This window comes from Narcine bancroftii, chromosome 8, assembly GCF_036971445.1.
Source record: "Narcine bancroftii isolate sNarBan1 chromosome 8, sNarBan1.hap1, whole genome shotgun sequence".
Lineage (NCBI taxonomy): Eukaryota > Metazoa > Chordata > Chondrichthyes > Torpediniformes > Narcinidae > Narcine > Narcine bancroftii.
Genome location: NC_091476.1, coordinates 8601905 through 8618684, shown reverse-complemented (window position 1 = coordinate 8618684; position 16780 = coordinate 8601905). Strand labels below are relative to the sequence as shown.

Below are 16780 nucleotides of genomic sequence, written 5' to 3'. Positions count from 1 at the left end.
AAAATGTCACATACTTTTAAGGTTACAGTGGGATGGGGGGAATTGGTGGGAGATTAAAGGAGATAGTGGGGTGTTTTTTTTTTTACCCAGTGTGGTAGGTCCCAGGATTGGGACTGATGGAAGCAAATACAATGTTAGCATTTAAGAGGTCTCTTGTTGACTAGATGCAGGGAGTAGTGTTTTAGTTTAACTTGGGCAACCCGTTTGGTGCAGACATGAGTCAAAGGGCCTTTTCCTCCATTAAACATACTTGAAGTTGTACAGCATAATTTGAAGGAATGCAGTTTTCAATGAGTTCCTGATTGGATTATGGATAAGTGCAAGAAGCAGTACTCATGGGCATACTTGAAGGTTTGTTTTGTTCCCGTTCTTGTGTCCCACCACTCCCTTTCATTTGGACTAGTAAACTGGAAGATCACAAAATTTACCTTCTTATCCATCACTAATCATGTCACTGTAACTTGAGTACAATGAGAGTGTTAAACTTGTTTTTAAAAAAACAAAATTCCAAACTTGTAAAATCATTCTGGATCATAACTTTCTCTTTGGCCAAAGCAGTCAAAGACTATGAGAAAACTGCTAAACTATTTTTAAAAGATCTCTTCAACCCTGTCAGTCTATATTGAAGGAAATTTTGAAAGCATTCTGCAATTAACATGTGTTGTCATGTGGCGGCTGCATCAATTTGGTCCATGTCGTGTTTTTAATGTCTAGTGGATCTCCATCAGCTCAGATTTCTGAACTGATGGATTATCTGTATAGTCTCGTGCAGGAATTTAAATACAAGTGCTTTTGAATCAACATGTTAAAGGGATAAGTGCAAATCCATGTATCCTCTATTAAGCAGCTGTAAAGGCCTTTACCCCTGCTAACCCTTCCTGCACATGCCTCAGAGTTCACTGCATTTGCATTGCTTTAATCTTTTCACTGCTAAGTATGTTGGTATTAAGGATATCTGTGTACTAACTTGTCCATTTTATTTTCTCTTTCTCCTGCACTCCATTTGCTGTGAACTGACCAGTATCTGCTGTTGGCTTCTAAAACGGTGGTGTAGCTTTCGCTTTAGAATTTTTCTCTTTTCTGATCGCGTCGCACTCCTGAATTACTTTACATATACCGCAGCTTCTTTCGGCAACTTCTGGAATCTGATCCAAGGTCACCAAGATCCCCAAGTTGTAGTCAGTTGAGAGTGAAACACATCAAGTGGATTCTAGAAAGCTGCTTGCCTCTGGGATTCCCAATATATAGAAAAGAAAAGCAAATCCACCATGAACCTTAAACAAGAGGTGCCCTACATTTTTTTGCTTCCTATCTACTTGTTGATGTGGCTGTACACAACCCTCACCTTTGTCCCATGGTATTTCCTCTCTGATGCAAAGAATAAAAAGGCTATGGCAAAGCGAATCAAGGCAAAGCCCACATCTGACAAGCCTGGCAGTCCATTTCGCTCCGTCGACCACTTTGATTCCCTTGCTCGAGTGGACTTTCCTGGACTGGATACATTGGATAAACTCTTTGAAGCAGCTGTGAAGAGATTTAAAAAAAATGATTGCTTGGGTACACGGGAGATGTTGAGTGAAGAAAACGAAGTCCAAGCCAATGGCAAAGTGTTTAAAAAGGTAAGAAGCAAGTGACGATGCTAATGTACAAATAAAGAGCAGTTATAATTTTTAGCTGCCACAATGTTTTGTATCCTTGTACAACCACCTTGAGATGAGCCTTGTGCGGAAGAGCTGGAGTCTCAGAGCAACCTCTTGCATAACCTGTCTAGGTCATCAATCTTATTAAATTAGATGGGGTGGGTTAGGTGAAGGAAACACAAACAATGGTCTGTCGAAAGCTGGCATTTGTTCCTAGCTTCACTCCTGCAAGAAATCCTGACTTTCATGCAAGAATGAACTTGAGCCTAATACCCTTGCCATTCAGCTTCTTCCTTAATGTCTTTTTCCTTGCCTTTAGGAGCTCGAGCGTTTTTATTTCTCTCTGGTTCTCTCCAGCTCCTTCGCAAGATCAAAGTGGAAGTTGCCTTTCAGGGTCAAGAAGTATTTAAATTATTCCATTTGCAACTTGTTGCATTCCCTCTTGTATCTGTATCCATGTTTTTGCCTTTCTCCTTCGAACAGAAATCGAAATTTTCTCCACCTTCCCTCAAATCTCACACGAATGAATTTAGAGAAATTGCTCCGAGGAATTTGATCCTGCAGATGTTACCTTGAGTGTGGAATTTGTCAGGGGGAGATTGTGTAATGAACAAGATATCTTTGATTATTTTCCCTTAAGAGCTTGACTGTTACGTGGCTAGATTGCTATTTACAATTTTAGGGATTACATATTCTGGAATGAGCTGGCTTTTGCCAAATACTTCACTGATGTGACTTGGAAGTCGTCTCAGGATTTCTTGCTTTGTTACTGACTCTTGTGTATTTTGACTTTCTTGCAGCTTATTCTCGGGGAATATAAATGGCTAAATTATGAGGAAGTCAGCCAACATGTAGACCTCTTTGGCAGTGGTCTCTCTTCCCTGGGACTGAAGGCAAAGGATATGGTTGGCATCTTCTGTGAAACCAGGGCTGAATGGATGATTGCAGCACAAGCTTGCTTCAAGTATAATTTTCCACGTAGGTATTTGATGGATTTATGGTCAGGCTATAGAGGGGTAACTCTCTTAAAATTTACTCTGGCAACTGAACTAATCGGGATGAGCTCGGTGGCTGTGGAAAGAACTTGAATGATGCCTGAGCAATTAAGCCATTTGGTTGATATGAGATTGTGTGAAGGAAGAGCTCCGGTTATTACAGGGTTCCATACCTGAGAACTGTTTGTTATGTGAGGTAGAAAATGAACAAAACATTGTGTGGGAGGGGGCAGGCAGTTGAGATGGGAGAGTAGAAAGACTGGCCCTACTGACTCTGCTCGGGATGGGGAGGGAAGGCAAGAGGAAATGGTCCTCTCCCATCCAGCAGAAGGTATCTGCAGCACCTGGCAAATCTATCTCCTTCCTCTCAAATACAATCTCTTATTTATGGGCGCCCATAAGTCAAACCCGGGGAGGACTCTGTACAAACACGATAGCTATTGGCTGAAAATAACTAGAGAAAATGTAAAAGATCCCAATGTGGGGAGAAACTGAGGAGAGAAATGCAAGGGGATTCATGCAAACAGGATCCCAGTTTTTGGGTGCTGGGGTGCAGGTTAGCCCTGTGAGACAGAGAAAGTGCAAAGTCACAGATACAGGTGCAGCAACTTTACTCGAGAAATAGATGATATCATTACCCTGTGTTCCATTAGTTCACATGCTGGGCTTGTTCAGGGTCAGGATTAGATATGATTTCGTGGGAAGGGGCAAGAGAGTAAAACTTTAAATTCTTTCCCAAAAACAAAAAAGTTAACTGAAGTTTTGAAGAGGCTTGAATGTGATTTTTTTTTTTTTCGTTTTAACCAAGCTTGTTGTGACTTGCATAAATTTGCACTTATTAAGAATCTGTTACATACATTGAAATGATGTGCCAATAATGTTCATTTTGATATTGTTACTTTTGCACAGGCAACAGCAAATACCCTCAGCAACAATCTTTATTCTTCCAGTGGCCATTGGTTAAATATGTAAAGCAGGACATTTTAAAAGCGAGCAAAAAACATGGGGAAATTGCTGAGTAAATTGTGAAGATCATGTCTTAATTTGTCTGTCTTTCCATGACGTTGGCTTGGAGTGTGCTGCAGTTCCGTGTTAGCTACCTCTTCCAATTTTTTAAAGTTGGGGAAAAAAAATAAGCTTGCTACAGAGATTTTCCATTCCATTACGACTCTTTTTAAAAGAAACACAGACTTTTTCCATGAACATTTTTTTTCTTGTATTGCCAATAATTTCTAACTGGGTTAGAAGCCAAAGATTTGTTTTGACTTCACTAGCTATTACCAAAAAAGTATCTGTATTTGACAGCATACAAGACCCACTTTTTTTCCCTGAAAAAAGGTTAAACAATATACCTTGGGTCTCGTGTGCGAAGTTGAAATTGGGGTGATAATGGTGAGTGACGCCCACAGTGACCATCGTCAATGCGAGGCTCACTAGCGTCACCACATCCATCGTTGGGGGCTGGTGGCGGGCTGTCGGGGTGAGGGTGGGAGAGCAGGACAGTGGGACCAGCGCGGGGACCGACAACAGGCCACCAGGAGAGTGGGTTAGTGGGACCAGTGCAGGGAGTGACAACAGACCACTGGGAAAGAGCAGGACTAGAGGGAGAGAGCAGGCAGCAGGATCAGCGCAAGGACCGACAGTGGCTATAGCTGAGCTGCTTTTTCTCTCTTGTAAATTACAGCGGTATTAAAAGTTTTTCCCATTGTCCCAGTTAAATGTTTTGTCCAAGGTTTTTCTGCCATACTGCAGCTATGTATTTCAATAACATTAAATGCTTCCCTGTAAATGCACAAAAAAATAAGCATGTTTATCTCTTCATGCGTAGCTAGTAATCAATGGGGAAAATCAAATGACCTGTTCGTTTACAAAATGGGTCATATGTGAATGGGATTTCTGATTACACACTCTTTCAAGGGAGACCACCTTTTACTGTTATCCCCACGCCCTATTCCATTTTTTTTCCCAAGAAAGCAGATGATAAGTAAGGCAGCATGAATGTGTTCTGGTTAGAACAATGCTATTAACGCACCAGCAACCTGGGTTAAAATCCAGTGCTATCTGTAAGGAGTTTGTATGTTCTCCCCTTATCTCCATGGGTTTCCTCCAGGTGCTCCAGTTTTCTCCCATCTTTCAAAATGTACAGGTGTTGCAGATTAATGGGGGTATTTGAGGCATGAGCTCATGAGCTGGAAGGGATGACTACAATTTTTAAAATGAGGAAGTTGCAATTAGAGAACTGATGAGATATTTCGGATTTGTTAATTTTTTTTATATAGCTTGTGTCTTGCAAGAAATGTGATCTCCATATTGGACTTCTACACCCCCAAATCTGTTCATTTCCTTCCTCTGATGAAATGCTGGTCATCCATTGGTCAAATTCTTAACTTTGAGAGATCTCCTGTGCATTCATTCATGTTTATTTTTGTGAAAATAACTTTTGCTTTGAACATCATCAGGAGGTAACCAGAGCTTGACTAGAACCCAGCACGTTCTACTGTCAGCCTGGTTTTCATTTCAACTTTTACCTAATTGATTTGTTTTGATTGGAGGATTAATGTTGGCCAAAAATTTCTGGCCTTCTGCTTTTAACCAAGTGTACCGTGTCCCTGTTGGAGGTGACCTGTGGTTTAATATCTTATCTGAAGGACAAGGACTGCAGCATTGTAAACTTGGTCTGGCATTGGTGTATTAATGTACCAATCATCCTGAAGTGCACTTGGAACCTTAGAACTTTGGAACCAGTCCACCAAAATTTGTCTAAATCAACGCAACCAAAAATCTAAAAGAGGAGTAAATGCAGCCACACTCAGCTGGTCTGGTAGGAAGTAGTTAATATTTAAAGTCTGTGGCTTTTCAAATGGCATTTTGCTTTTAATAAAGTGTATTGGAAGCAGGGAAGAGAGGATATTGGCTTATTATCTCATTTGAAGGATGTCACTTCTGATGCCACATGTTCTCCTGCACTGACATATCAATCATCCAAAGCCATGTTGAGTTGAATTTTGAAGGCTGCAGTCAAGGGACTTATTTTGTCTTTGTTATATGTGAAACACTGTTATTGAAATTAAATCCTATTCTTGCTTTCCCTGTTGCATATAGTTCATTCAATGTTCTCTTTGCTTCCACCTAGTTGTGACAATTTATGCCACCCTGGGAGAAGATGCTGTAGCTTACGGACTGAATGAGTCTGAAGTAACTCATCTCATCACCAGTGTGGAGCTACTTGACACAAAACTGAAGGTGAGCACATAATTTCTTCCACACCTAGATAAGTTGCAAACAACTTAGAACGAGGAATTTATTATGCAATGTTCTGACTTGTCCTTCGGCAATGTTGGAAACATCGTACTTTTCACACTCCAGAACCTTGTCCCTGATGAGAGTCAGGAGGTTGAAACATTGATGTTGTGGAGGAGGAGCTGTAACAACTGAAGTAAAGAGGAATGGGGTGAACAAAAGAAAGATTGCAGGATGAAGTTTCCAATATTCCTGGTCAACTAAAGTTGAAATTGATAAATAAACCATGTGGTTTAAGCTAAAACTCGAAGAATCTGGATAGCTGTAGATCAAAATATAAAGGATGCTGGAGGTGTGAAACAAAAACTGCAAAGAGGATAAGTGTGAAGGGAAAACATGATCTGGGTGTATGGATGATAGAAAGAAATTGGAGATTATAGAAAGATCTAGATGCTCCAATACATGATTCGTATAGTAAAGAAGTTTGAGGTTTTATAAGTGATGCAAATAGGATTGGATGTAAACTACAATAATGAATAGGTGACAGATGCTGGAATGTAGGAGGTGAAAATTCTAAAACACCTCAACTTTTGGCAAGGACTGGGAAAGTGATGCAATGTTATCGGTTTCAATTCCCTTGAAGGAGAGATTTCTTGTACCTGTGTGGTATTTGGGCAAATGTATTGTGATAGGTGCGGACTCGAAAGGCCAACATGGCCTGTTTCCGCTCCGTAAAATGGTTATATGGTTATGGGGTTGGGGGAGAATTGGATCAGTGTTGGAGATGATGCAACTGCAGGGCTGAGAAATTAGCTTTGGATAGCTCAAGCAAGGGACTAGCACAGACCCAGTGCATCAGATGACTTCTGAGACTGTCAACATCCATGATCTTGAATAGTATGAAAATTACCCTTATAATTGTAACCTTAGAAGTTTGATGTATTCTTGATTTTTTATTTGTATACAAATTAATCTTTTGATAGAATGTGCTACCAAAAATCCAAAATCTGAAACACATCATTTATGTGGACAAGAAGACCACCACCACTGCAGCATACCCTGACAACCTTCAGATACACAGTATGGCTTCCGTGGAAGAGCTGGGTGCCAAACCAAAGACTTGTACGTACAAATTGTCTTTTTTTTAATCATTTGTTGCATAGTGTTTAGAATTGACTGTGGTCACTCCTCATCCATTATGGACAGTAGACAAACTCCTATGGCTATGCAACTATTTCAGAAGAGAGTCAAAGTTGTACAGTATAGAAGCAAACCCTTTGACTCACTGAGTCTGCACCAAACATCAAGCACTAGTTTACACAATTTTATTTTTTTTTATTCTTGCCATATTTCCATACACTCTTCCTATATTCTACTTCTCACCTACAGGTGAGGGGACATTTACAATGGCCATTTGATCTATCTTCAGATTTTGAAAGGAAACCGTAACCAAGGGAAGTAAAACATTAAAATCTGCACACACTCTCATTGAAGTAAAAACACAATGCTGGAGAAACTCTTCAATCAAGCAGAGTCCTTTATAAAGCAAAGGTAAAAATACATAACCGGCATTTCTGGCTTGAGTGCTTCAATAAGGTATGGAAAAATGTCAGCAGATGTCCGACCAAAAAAAAAAGGAGTGGGAGAGATATGGTCACAAAGACAGGAGGTGATAGGGAGGGAGGGGATGGCAGCGATCAAGGGGAGGAGGGATGGCTAGGTGAAGGGGGTGAGGAGAAATGGAAGGGGAAGGTGGAAGAGGAGAGCAGGGTTAGCAGAAAGCGGAAAAGTCGATGTTAATGCCATCTGGCTGGAGAGTGCCCAGTAAGTGTTCTTACTCCAATTTCCAGGTTGTCTCCTCCCTTCAGCTAGCCATCCTTCCACCCCTTGATCACTGCTGTCCCTGCCCTCCCTTCTCTATTACCTCCTGTCTTTGCGACCACACCTCCCCTCCTACTCTTTTGTTCTGACGCCTGCTGACATTTTTTTCCATATCTCGTTGAAGTGCTCAAGCCCAAAATGTTGCTTATATATTTTTGTTTGTTATACAAAGGACATTGCTTGACCCGCTGAGTTCTCCAATATAGTGTTTTCACAGTAATTAAGGTAAACCCACACAGTCATAGCAAGAGTGTGAGTCAGGATTGAATTCTGGTCAATGGACACAAGAACAGGAGAAAATGAGAACAGAATTAGACTAACTGGCCCCCCTGGTCTGCCTCACCTTGTGATCATTGCTGATCTATCCCATTCCTCAACTTCTGTATCAGATCCCCATAACTCTCAATTGCCCCCACCACCCCAATCTATTTAAATGTATTTATCTCTGTGTTAAATGCATCCAATGAGCTAGCTGCCGCAACTCTTTGGAACAGAGAATTCTGGATACACCACAACGAGGAGAAATTTTTAAGAAGCTTTTTTTTAATATGACCAGCCTTTGGGGCCATGGCCCATCCTCTGGAGCTTTAAGGCCTGTGCTCCCCTATCAATAGTGACAGATGCTGGAATGTGATGCATTAGAACAAATTAATGCTTCTCTGATTCAAATCCTTCTAATGCTGAAGGAGAATGCTGAGCAAAGTTTCAAGGATATCTCATATTGAAAGTCTTTTTATTAAAGATTCAGTTTTATATTCCATCTACTTAATAAATCATGCATAAAGTATTTAGTTCAGCATTGCCATATTTTTCACACCACCTCAGCATGTTTGAGCATGCAGATACTTATCCAAGTCTCTCCCAACTTCTTTGAGGGCCATTAAACTGTTGATGTTCAGATTAGGTGTTTACCACCTCCTGTCTCCACAGGGCTCTGCTTGTGGGTCCACAGAATTGTAACTATTTCCAGCTTTACTGATCTTCTGCAGGACCAAGCGTTCGTACCTGGTAATAATCAAAAACCAGTTTTAATGCCACGGGCATGTTCTGTTTAATTGAGAGACTCAGCAAGAAATTTAGGAGAAATTCTGAAACCTGCTTTTTGATCCAGTGAGTGTTTGCTGCCCGTAGTAGTTAAAATGAATCTAAATTTGATTAATCGAATAATCAGGTGTAAAATGCTGGCATTTATGGTAGCGACTGGTTTATCAATTTAACCAAAATATTGACGTTGCTGGTGTTTTTTTTCAAAAAGTGGAGGAATCTTGTGGATTACCTGGTCTGGGTTGTGTGCAATTCCAAACAGCAATGTTGGATCCTTAACTGCTCTCTGAATTAGCATAGTTAGTTAGTGCAAGGACAATTAGGGCTGAGCAATAAATGTCATCAATGCCCACATTGTGAAAAAAGTTGTTAAGGTAAGTTTAGATTCAGATTATGTTTATTATCTGATTGTATATACTTGTGTAATAGTTGAGTTTTTTTTTGGATCAAATTTGAGGGGTGGGGGGGTCAACTTTTACATGGGTCATACTTTTGACTGCAATAAGTACCTGCATCATTCAAGGTGTCGGGAGCTCGGATGGCTAGGACTGGGTAGTAAGTCCGGATTCAGGGCGTTGGAGCTCAGATGGGGGCCTAGGTGAGAGTCTGTGGCTAAGGTGTCAAGAGCTCTGGTGGGTGGGTGGGTGGCTGGGGTGAAGATCTGTGACTGGGGTCCGGGAGCTCAGGTTAACTTTTACATGGGTCATATGGAAAACATGGAATTTTTGGGCCATAAGATGGGGGTGGGGTGTCAACTATTCCACTGGATTGGCTATTACATGAGTATATGCGATACAACCCAACGAAACAATGTCTCTCTCCAAACCATGAAGCAAAATCAAAATAAATATGTAAAATTTTGATTTGGCTTTCACAGTTACAGTATACATTTAAGGGGCAATTGACCAAGTCCGTCGAAGAGAAAGAGATAGGATTTTGTGTCAGGGTTAGATGAAAAAGCATGGGAGAAACTCTACCCTGGACATGCTAGACTGAGTAATTAATTTGTACTGTGAAAGGTAATAAGTTTCCACAGATTGTGGAGTGGGAGTTAGAACCATAGAATGCTACAGCACAGAAAACAGGCCATTTGGCCCTTAAAGACTATGCTGACCATTATTCTGCTAGTCCCATTGACCTTCTCCCATTTCATAACCCTTTGGACCTCTCCCATGTATCTATCCAATTTATTCTTAAAACTTAAGATCGAGCCTGCACCCACCACATTAGATGTCAGCTCATTCTACACTTCTGCTTTCCCCTAACGTTCCCCCTAAACCTTTCCCCTTTTATCTTAAAACTTTGACCTCTTATTTATCTCCCCCAATCTAAGTGGAAAAAAGCCTACTCTCATCCACTCTGTCTATACCTCTCATAATCTTGTAAACTTCTATCAAATCTCCCTTCATTCTTCTTCGCTCCAAGGAATAAAGTCCTAACCGGTTTAATCTTTCCCTGTAATTCAACTCCTGAAGACCTGGCAACATCATAGTAAATCTTCTCTGCACTCTTTCAATCTTATTGATGTCCTTCCTGTAGTCAGACAACCAGAACTGCACCCATTTTTTAACTACAAACCTTTTAAAGGAACTCTGAAAAGTTCTTTGTTAACTTTCTGTACCTTTTTGGAAGAATGACAATGAAGGAAGTTTGTAAATTGCTCAACTAAATGTGGCCTTTGTTGGCAGAATCATGTCGATGGAAACTCTGAACTCTTTTTGGTGCAGACTACTGACTCATCCCTGGGGATTTGTCCTCCATCCCTATCCTAGTCTGATGCATAAGAACACTTCACACACTGAGAATGCGATTCCCAGAACTCTACATTTACTGGAAAAAAAAAAGGATTTGAGTGACCAGCCCAATTATGTGACACAATGGAGTGGGAGCACATTTTTCTTAACATTTACTGGAAAAAAAAGGATTTAAGAAAAATGTGCTCCCACTCCATTGTGTCACATAATTGGGCTGGTCACATTAATCCTAAACCACCCCACCTTTCCCCATCCTTGCTTCTTCTCACTTTCGCTGACAGTCACAAAATGACTAAATGTATTTCTTCTTACTCATACCCTTCCTCTACACATCTGTGACATTTTCCTCTGGACGTCACAAAATTCTGCAGAAGAGGACAGTAATAACCAAGGCCACTGTTTCTTGGATTTCTAGACAATCTTGTCAAAATTTTCAATTTTATCAGAAATGCTTATAGCATCCCAATATTATCACAATCTTTTTAAATCATTTGTTCAGGTGCACAATCCATGATTGCACTTTACAAAGCAATAACTGAACTCTTTCTCATTGTTTACACAATTAGAAATGAGAACTGTAACCATAGGGAGGATGTTTTGCATTGATAAGTTGCGTGATAATGTCTACTAATGTCTTCTGCACAGTGGACACAATTCTTTCCCGGCCCGTCACATCTGATTTGGCAGTGGTAATGTATACGAGTGGTTCTACAGGTCGACCAAAGGGAGTGATGATGGTGCACAGTAACTTGATAGCGGGTATGACAGGTCAATGTCAGAGGATACCTGATCTGGGGTAAGTCGCTGGGCTTTTTTTGCTCTCTCATCCTGTTAATTGATCCAAGATCTATGGGTCTCACTGGACAAACTGTTATTTGTCAAAATTTAAAGTTTTATTAATTATGCAAACTAACATTGGCCCAAAGTTAATTCTATTATCAGGATTTATGTTTGTAAATCACTTGGAATATTTTAAGTTTGTAAATGCAACTTGCTCAAAGCAAAAACCTACTGAAATGAAACAGGAAATGCTGACAAACCTCTACAGGTCAGGCAGCACCTGAGGAGAGAAACAGAGTTCATGTTTGTGATCAACAACCTATTTTAAAGGAACTCTAAAAAGTTGGAGACAACAGGCAGCATTAAGTGGAGGGAGGGGATCCAGGGAAAACTGAAGAAAAGCCAGAGAAGTTGAATGCTGAGGGATCTGAGTGAAAGGGTCTGGCCCAGTCAGTTTGCATCTGGAATTAACCATATAACCATATGACCACTTACAGCACAAAACAGGCCAGTTCGGCCCTACTAGTCCATGCCGTAACAAATTCCCACCCTCCTAGTCCCACTGACCAGCACCCGGTCCATACCCCTCCAGTCCTCTCCTTAAATGTAACCAATGATCCCGCCTCGACCACGTCTTCCGGAAGCTCATTCCACATCCCCACCACCCTTTGCGTAAAGAAATTTTCCATCTGGAGTCGAATGTTCTCATTATTTATAGGGGGGGGGGGATGGTTACAGTAGCAGCTAGCTCCATGCTTTTTCAGTGCCAGCAAAATTATTTTCTCCCTCTCAATCTCTCCAGTCTATCTATTTATTTATTTATTTAAATTTAATTTTTAAAAAAAGATTGTACCATAGATGTAGTGTATATGTATCCAGCCTTTATATTTTCATTTAGAGGTGTTTGGAAACATCCAATCGACAGTTGTCTTTGAAATATTTTTGAATAGGGAAAAGCTGTGAAGTTTGAAATCCAATTCCTGATATTGAATAAGCTTCACTAGTTTTGCATTGTACTAAACCAGGTTTGCATATGGATTAAACTAACTGCTTTGAATGAATCATTTCAATGTTTCAACATTAGACCTTTCCAGCTTTTACTAAAAATGCCAAAATGTATGTATTTCTAGACCCAAAGATACATACATTGGATATCTGCCATTGGCTCACGTGTTGGAGCTTACTGCAGAAATCTCTTGTGTATCGTATGGCTGTCGAATTGGTTACTCGTCCCCTCAAACGCTGTCTGACCAGGTGAGTAACGTTCTGGATTTTCTAAAAGGTTTTGCAACCACACAGGAGATGAGATTTTCTGCAAGTGTTCATGATTTAAGTGGAAGTAAAACATGAAAGTCTAATATTGGAATGTTGGAGAAACTCAGCAGGTCAAATAATGTACCTTGCATAGAAAAGATGAAGATGCATAACCATTATTTGGGCTGACCCCTTCAAGTTATGAACAAAATGAAGGCAGGTGTCTGAAGAAAATGGTGGAGATTGGAAGATGGGGGGAGGCAGACCTACAGGCAGGAGATATTATCACTGGTTTCTGCTGGCCTACTGTCCATTCTCCCTCCCTTCCCCATCCCTCTATTTCTTTCAGCTCTCCACCCCCTTCCCTCTCCATTCACAGAGGTATCACCCTTCCTCTATACTGGAGTGCCCTCCCTCCCTTATTCACCTACACCCCTTTCCTGTGGGACTGTGGTGCTCCCCTGCTCCCCCCCACCGCCCACCAGTTTGTTCAGGTGACTGTTGACATTGTGTTCATACCTTGATGAAGGGTTCAAACCTGAAATGTTGGTTATGTATCTTACTATATAAAGTACACTGTTTGACCTGAGTTTCTCCAGCATTGCTTTTTGATTTATGATTTTAAAGCTGCTGGTCATGTATGTCTACTTGACTTACTGAAAGGAAATAAACTTCTGCACATAATAAAGAGAATGAATCAAAAATGTTTGAAGTGGTTATGCCATCTTTTATATTTGGAAATTACTTTTCACTGATCAAATTCCTGTTTCACTTGCTCTGAGCTTGTTTGTTACAAATCGCTAACAGTGATTTTTTTTGTTCTCTATTGTTTCAGTCAACAAAAATCAAAAAGGGTAGTAAAGGAGATTGTACAGTGCTGAAGCCATCACTGATGGCGGCTGTCCCGGTGAGTAAAGAATCTGAATGTTAATTTGCACTTGTGTGGTTTAGCCTGGAGTGTAATATTTAGTTACAAATATTTGTATTTGTGTACAAAGGAAATTCAGAACTCATGGGGTGATGGATATGTGGATCCACTGAAAGGTGTCAGTTCTTTTAGAGCCTTCATCCACCAAGTTGCCAGTTTGGCTGATAATATATTCAAAAGAAGCAACTCTCGAAAGTATCAGGTGTCTCGAATCAGTGATCATTTTCACACTTAGGGTAAAATTGATCCACTGTTATAGTTGTAGACTGTGGGTTGTGTGAGTGGGGGAAACACATTGTTTCTTTGAAAGTTTCACCATGGTAAGGTTGCTTGCTGCTTTTGTCTCTTTAGGAAATCATGGACCGAATTTATAAGAACCTCATGAGCAAGGTGCAAGAAATGAACTACTTTCAGCGAACCATGTTCAAACTAGGTTACGATTACAAGTTGGAACAGATCAAAAGGGGTTACGATGCACCTCTTTGTAACCTGTAAGAAAGCTGGATAATTTACACATTATTTCACTGAAGCTTGATCTCAATAGTAATTGCACTGCATTGGCTTCATGTCAAAATAAGCAAAATCAGCTTTTTTTTATTTTAGGAAACATTTTTATTAAATTTAGTTGATTGTCATGTGTCTGAAAACAGATTTTATTCATTATACATACTATTCGAGTATTAAAAAATAATGAGGGGCACAGATGAGGACAATAATGTTCTTTTGCCAGGGTAGAGGAATCTAAAGCTAGAATTAATGTGAGCAAAGAAAGATTTTAAAAAGACGTGGGGGGGGGTAAAGAAACCTTTTATATCCCCCCCCCCCCGCCACACACACAGTGCAGTAGATCTGTGGAACAAGTTGCCAGAGAAAGTGTTAGTGGCAGGGTCAATTTTAATATTTTAAATTAGATGGATATGGGCCAGATGCAGAAAATTTGGATGAATCTGGTAGATAATTTGATTGGTGTGGACAAATTGGAGTGAAGGGCCTGTTTCCATGCGGTAAACTGACTAGTTTTTAATGTGACCAGAGGGTATTTACTAACGGACAAAGGGTTTGTCTCCTGTGCTCGCACCAGCCTGGACAAAGGCGGAGAGCTCTTTCCAGGAGACTGAGGAGCAAGAGATTACATACCCATAGAAACTAAACATCTTAATGACCCAGAGTCAGGTGAGAAAGGCTTGTAGTTATGTTCACATGAGCATACCTCCGCCTTCTGCTTTCTTGCCCACTGACAATATTCTGATTCTGCCAACATTTGGCAAATAAATAATTTGTTTTCTGTTGCTTGGAAATGCTGTTCAGAGAGTGTGAGGGCTTTTTGGCAGTTGGTCTGATCCTAAAATGCACATCTGGGTCCAGTACAAACAGAACCAAGTTTTATTTTCCTTCATTCACTTTACGCTAACAGCAAACTTGTCAGCAATAGGAGATTTTTAGCTGTCTTTTCTACCCTGCAAATATCTTTTTTATGGAATCTTCTGTCACTTTCTTAGGGTCATCTTTTTCTGAACTGTGGGAGGTGGGTCAGGGGGATAGAGGCCCTTGGGTTCCTTCTAAATATTTCTGTCACCCTAAACTTGTGTCCTTTAGTTTTAGACTCTCCTACCCTTAAAAAGGCTGATTATCCAGTTTATCTATGCCCCTCTTGACACCAGTTATTGACAGCTTGCATTATTTCATTGATGAGAAAAAGTATTGACTGAAATAGCTCATATATGTTGGGGGATAGAATCTTATCCCTATGTTTTGTAGGGAGATGTAGAATTCTGGGGCGTCAGGGCTAAGCAGTGAGAGCCATAGTCACTAATGGTAGAATGGGGAGAAAAAACTAGGAATAGAGGTGAGAACTGAATATGAGCTAAGGGTAATACGACTGGAGCAAGTTAGAGAAACCATGAATATATTTGAAAACCAGGTTCACTGCCTTTAAATTGAGCTGTTGCCAGACAGAGCTGATGTAGATCATTGAGCCCAGATAATGAAGAATGGAATTTAATGTCGGGTAAACACAGTAGAATATTTGATACGGTCAAGTTCAAAAATGGGTTTCAGGCCAGGAGAACCTTCAAGATGTTTTCAGTCAAATGTTCATCCCACCAATATCTTCCCAAGCATATTCTGTGGAACTTCATAAAATGTTCGACATGCTAGAGGAAAAGGGGAGTTTATATGCACATTTGTCCTTTCCAATAACTTGGGATATTTGAAAATCACCAGTGTCTTTCGAGATTCATTTTAATGATTTTTTTTTTGTTTTATGTCAGGTTATTATTTAAGAAAGTGAAAGCACTGTTGGGAGGTAATGTTCGAATGATGTTATCTGGAGGTGCTCCTCTCTCCCCGCAAACACAGAGGTTCATGAACGTGTGTTTCTGCTGTCCAGTAGGTCAAGGTTATGGCTTGACAGAAACATGTGGGGCTGGCTCCATCACTGAAGGTGAGTACTTGAGTGTTCAAAGGATAAAGTGCTGCTTAGAGACCATTGACTGGTCCTGGGAGAGCTAGAGAAGTGATTAAAGAAAATTAACTGGGGAGATGATGATATGGGTGTAGAATGGAGTTGGCGGAAAATGGGCCATTGTAATTATTGTTAATAATTGTTACTTTTTAAAATCTTTGAGAAATTATCATTCCTAGTCAACTTAAGCAGATTATATTATTTAATTTATAACTGTTGTTTTTCTTTTCTCTACACTAAATTGCATATCAAAGTGAAAGCAGTGAGGGAAAAATTCATTTTTTGTACTCTTTTTCTGAAACTATACTTGGGGTAAGATGTTGTGTATTTTGGAAACCAGCAGGAAGATTTGTGTCCGATTAATGCCAAGTGTTTGCATGGTGATCTAATTGTGCTCTCCTCTGAACTTTGGGTTTCATGGAATCAATTAACACCAGTAAGCAAACATGACTTTGTCCTTCAGTTGTTCCACTTTGTGACTTTCAGGATCTAAATATTAAAACCAAGGAAAAAGGTTCTGATCAATTCAGTTGAACTGCCTTTGCTGGTCTCACTGCATTAATTATTTGATTGGCGGTTTTAATTTCATTTTTTGGTGTTTTTGATTTGGAATTAACAAATTATAATGAAATTAACACCGATTTGTAATTCCTGCTGACTTTTCCAGGAATAGCGTTTAAACTTTTTCTTTGTCTATATTTCCAGGACATGGTATGACCCTCTGAAAATTAATCTGAATTTTTATTTAAAAAATGCATAAATTTACTTTAAAATCAAAGCTGTCATCCTTGGCTAGATTT

General features: G+C 40.0%; 2 protein-coding genes across 11 annotated transcripts in view; one reads left to right on the top strand and one right to left on the bottom strand.

The window, feature by feature from the left end:
* The window catches only part of acsl4a (acyl-CoA synthetase long chain family member 4a), a 68311-nt gene that overhangs the window by 35749 nt on the left and 15782 nt on the right, over positions 1–16780 (top strand). For 6 of the 10 annotated variants that reach the window (XM_069892836.1, XM_069892832.1, XM_069892835.1 and 3 more), the window contains 9 exons: positions 1022–1619; positions 2441–2618; positions 5769–5878; positions 6859–6997; positions 11200–11350; positions 12465–12588; positions 13424–13495; positions 13868–14007; positions 15787–15959. In XM_069892836.1, coding sequence (XP_069748937.1) covers positions 1269–1619; positions 2441–2618; positions 5769–5878; positions 6859–6997; positions 11200–11350; positions 12465–12588; positions 13424–13495; positions 13868–14007; positions 15787–15959 — 1438 coding nt within the window. In that variant the 5' untranslated portion in view covers positions 1022–1268. The remainder of the gene's footprint in view (positions 1–1021; positions 1620–2440; positions 2619–5768; positions 5879–6858; positions 6998–11199; positions 11351–12464; positions 12589–13423; positions 13496–13867; positions 14008–15786; positions 15960–16780) is intronic. The other 4 variants (XM_069892839.1, XM_069892840.1, XM_069892837.1 and 1 more) reach the window with 1 other exon arrangement.
* nxt2 (nuclear transport factor 2-like export factor 2) overlaps positions 8489–16780 on the bottom strand; it is a 37494-nt gene continuing 29202 nt past the window's right edge. The window contains exon 6 of the mRNA XM_069892844.1: positions 8489–8761. The gene's annotated coding sequence lies outside the window, so the exon portion shown is untranslated. The remainder of the gene's footprint in view (positions 8762–16780) is intronic.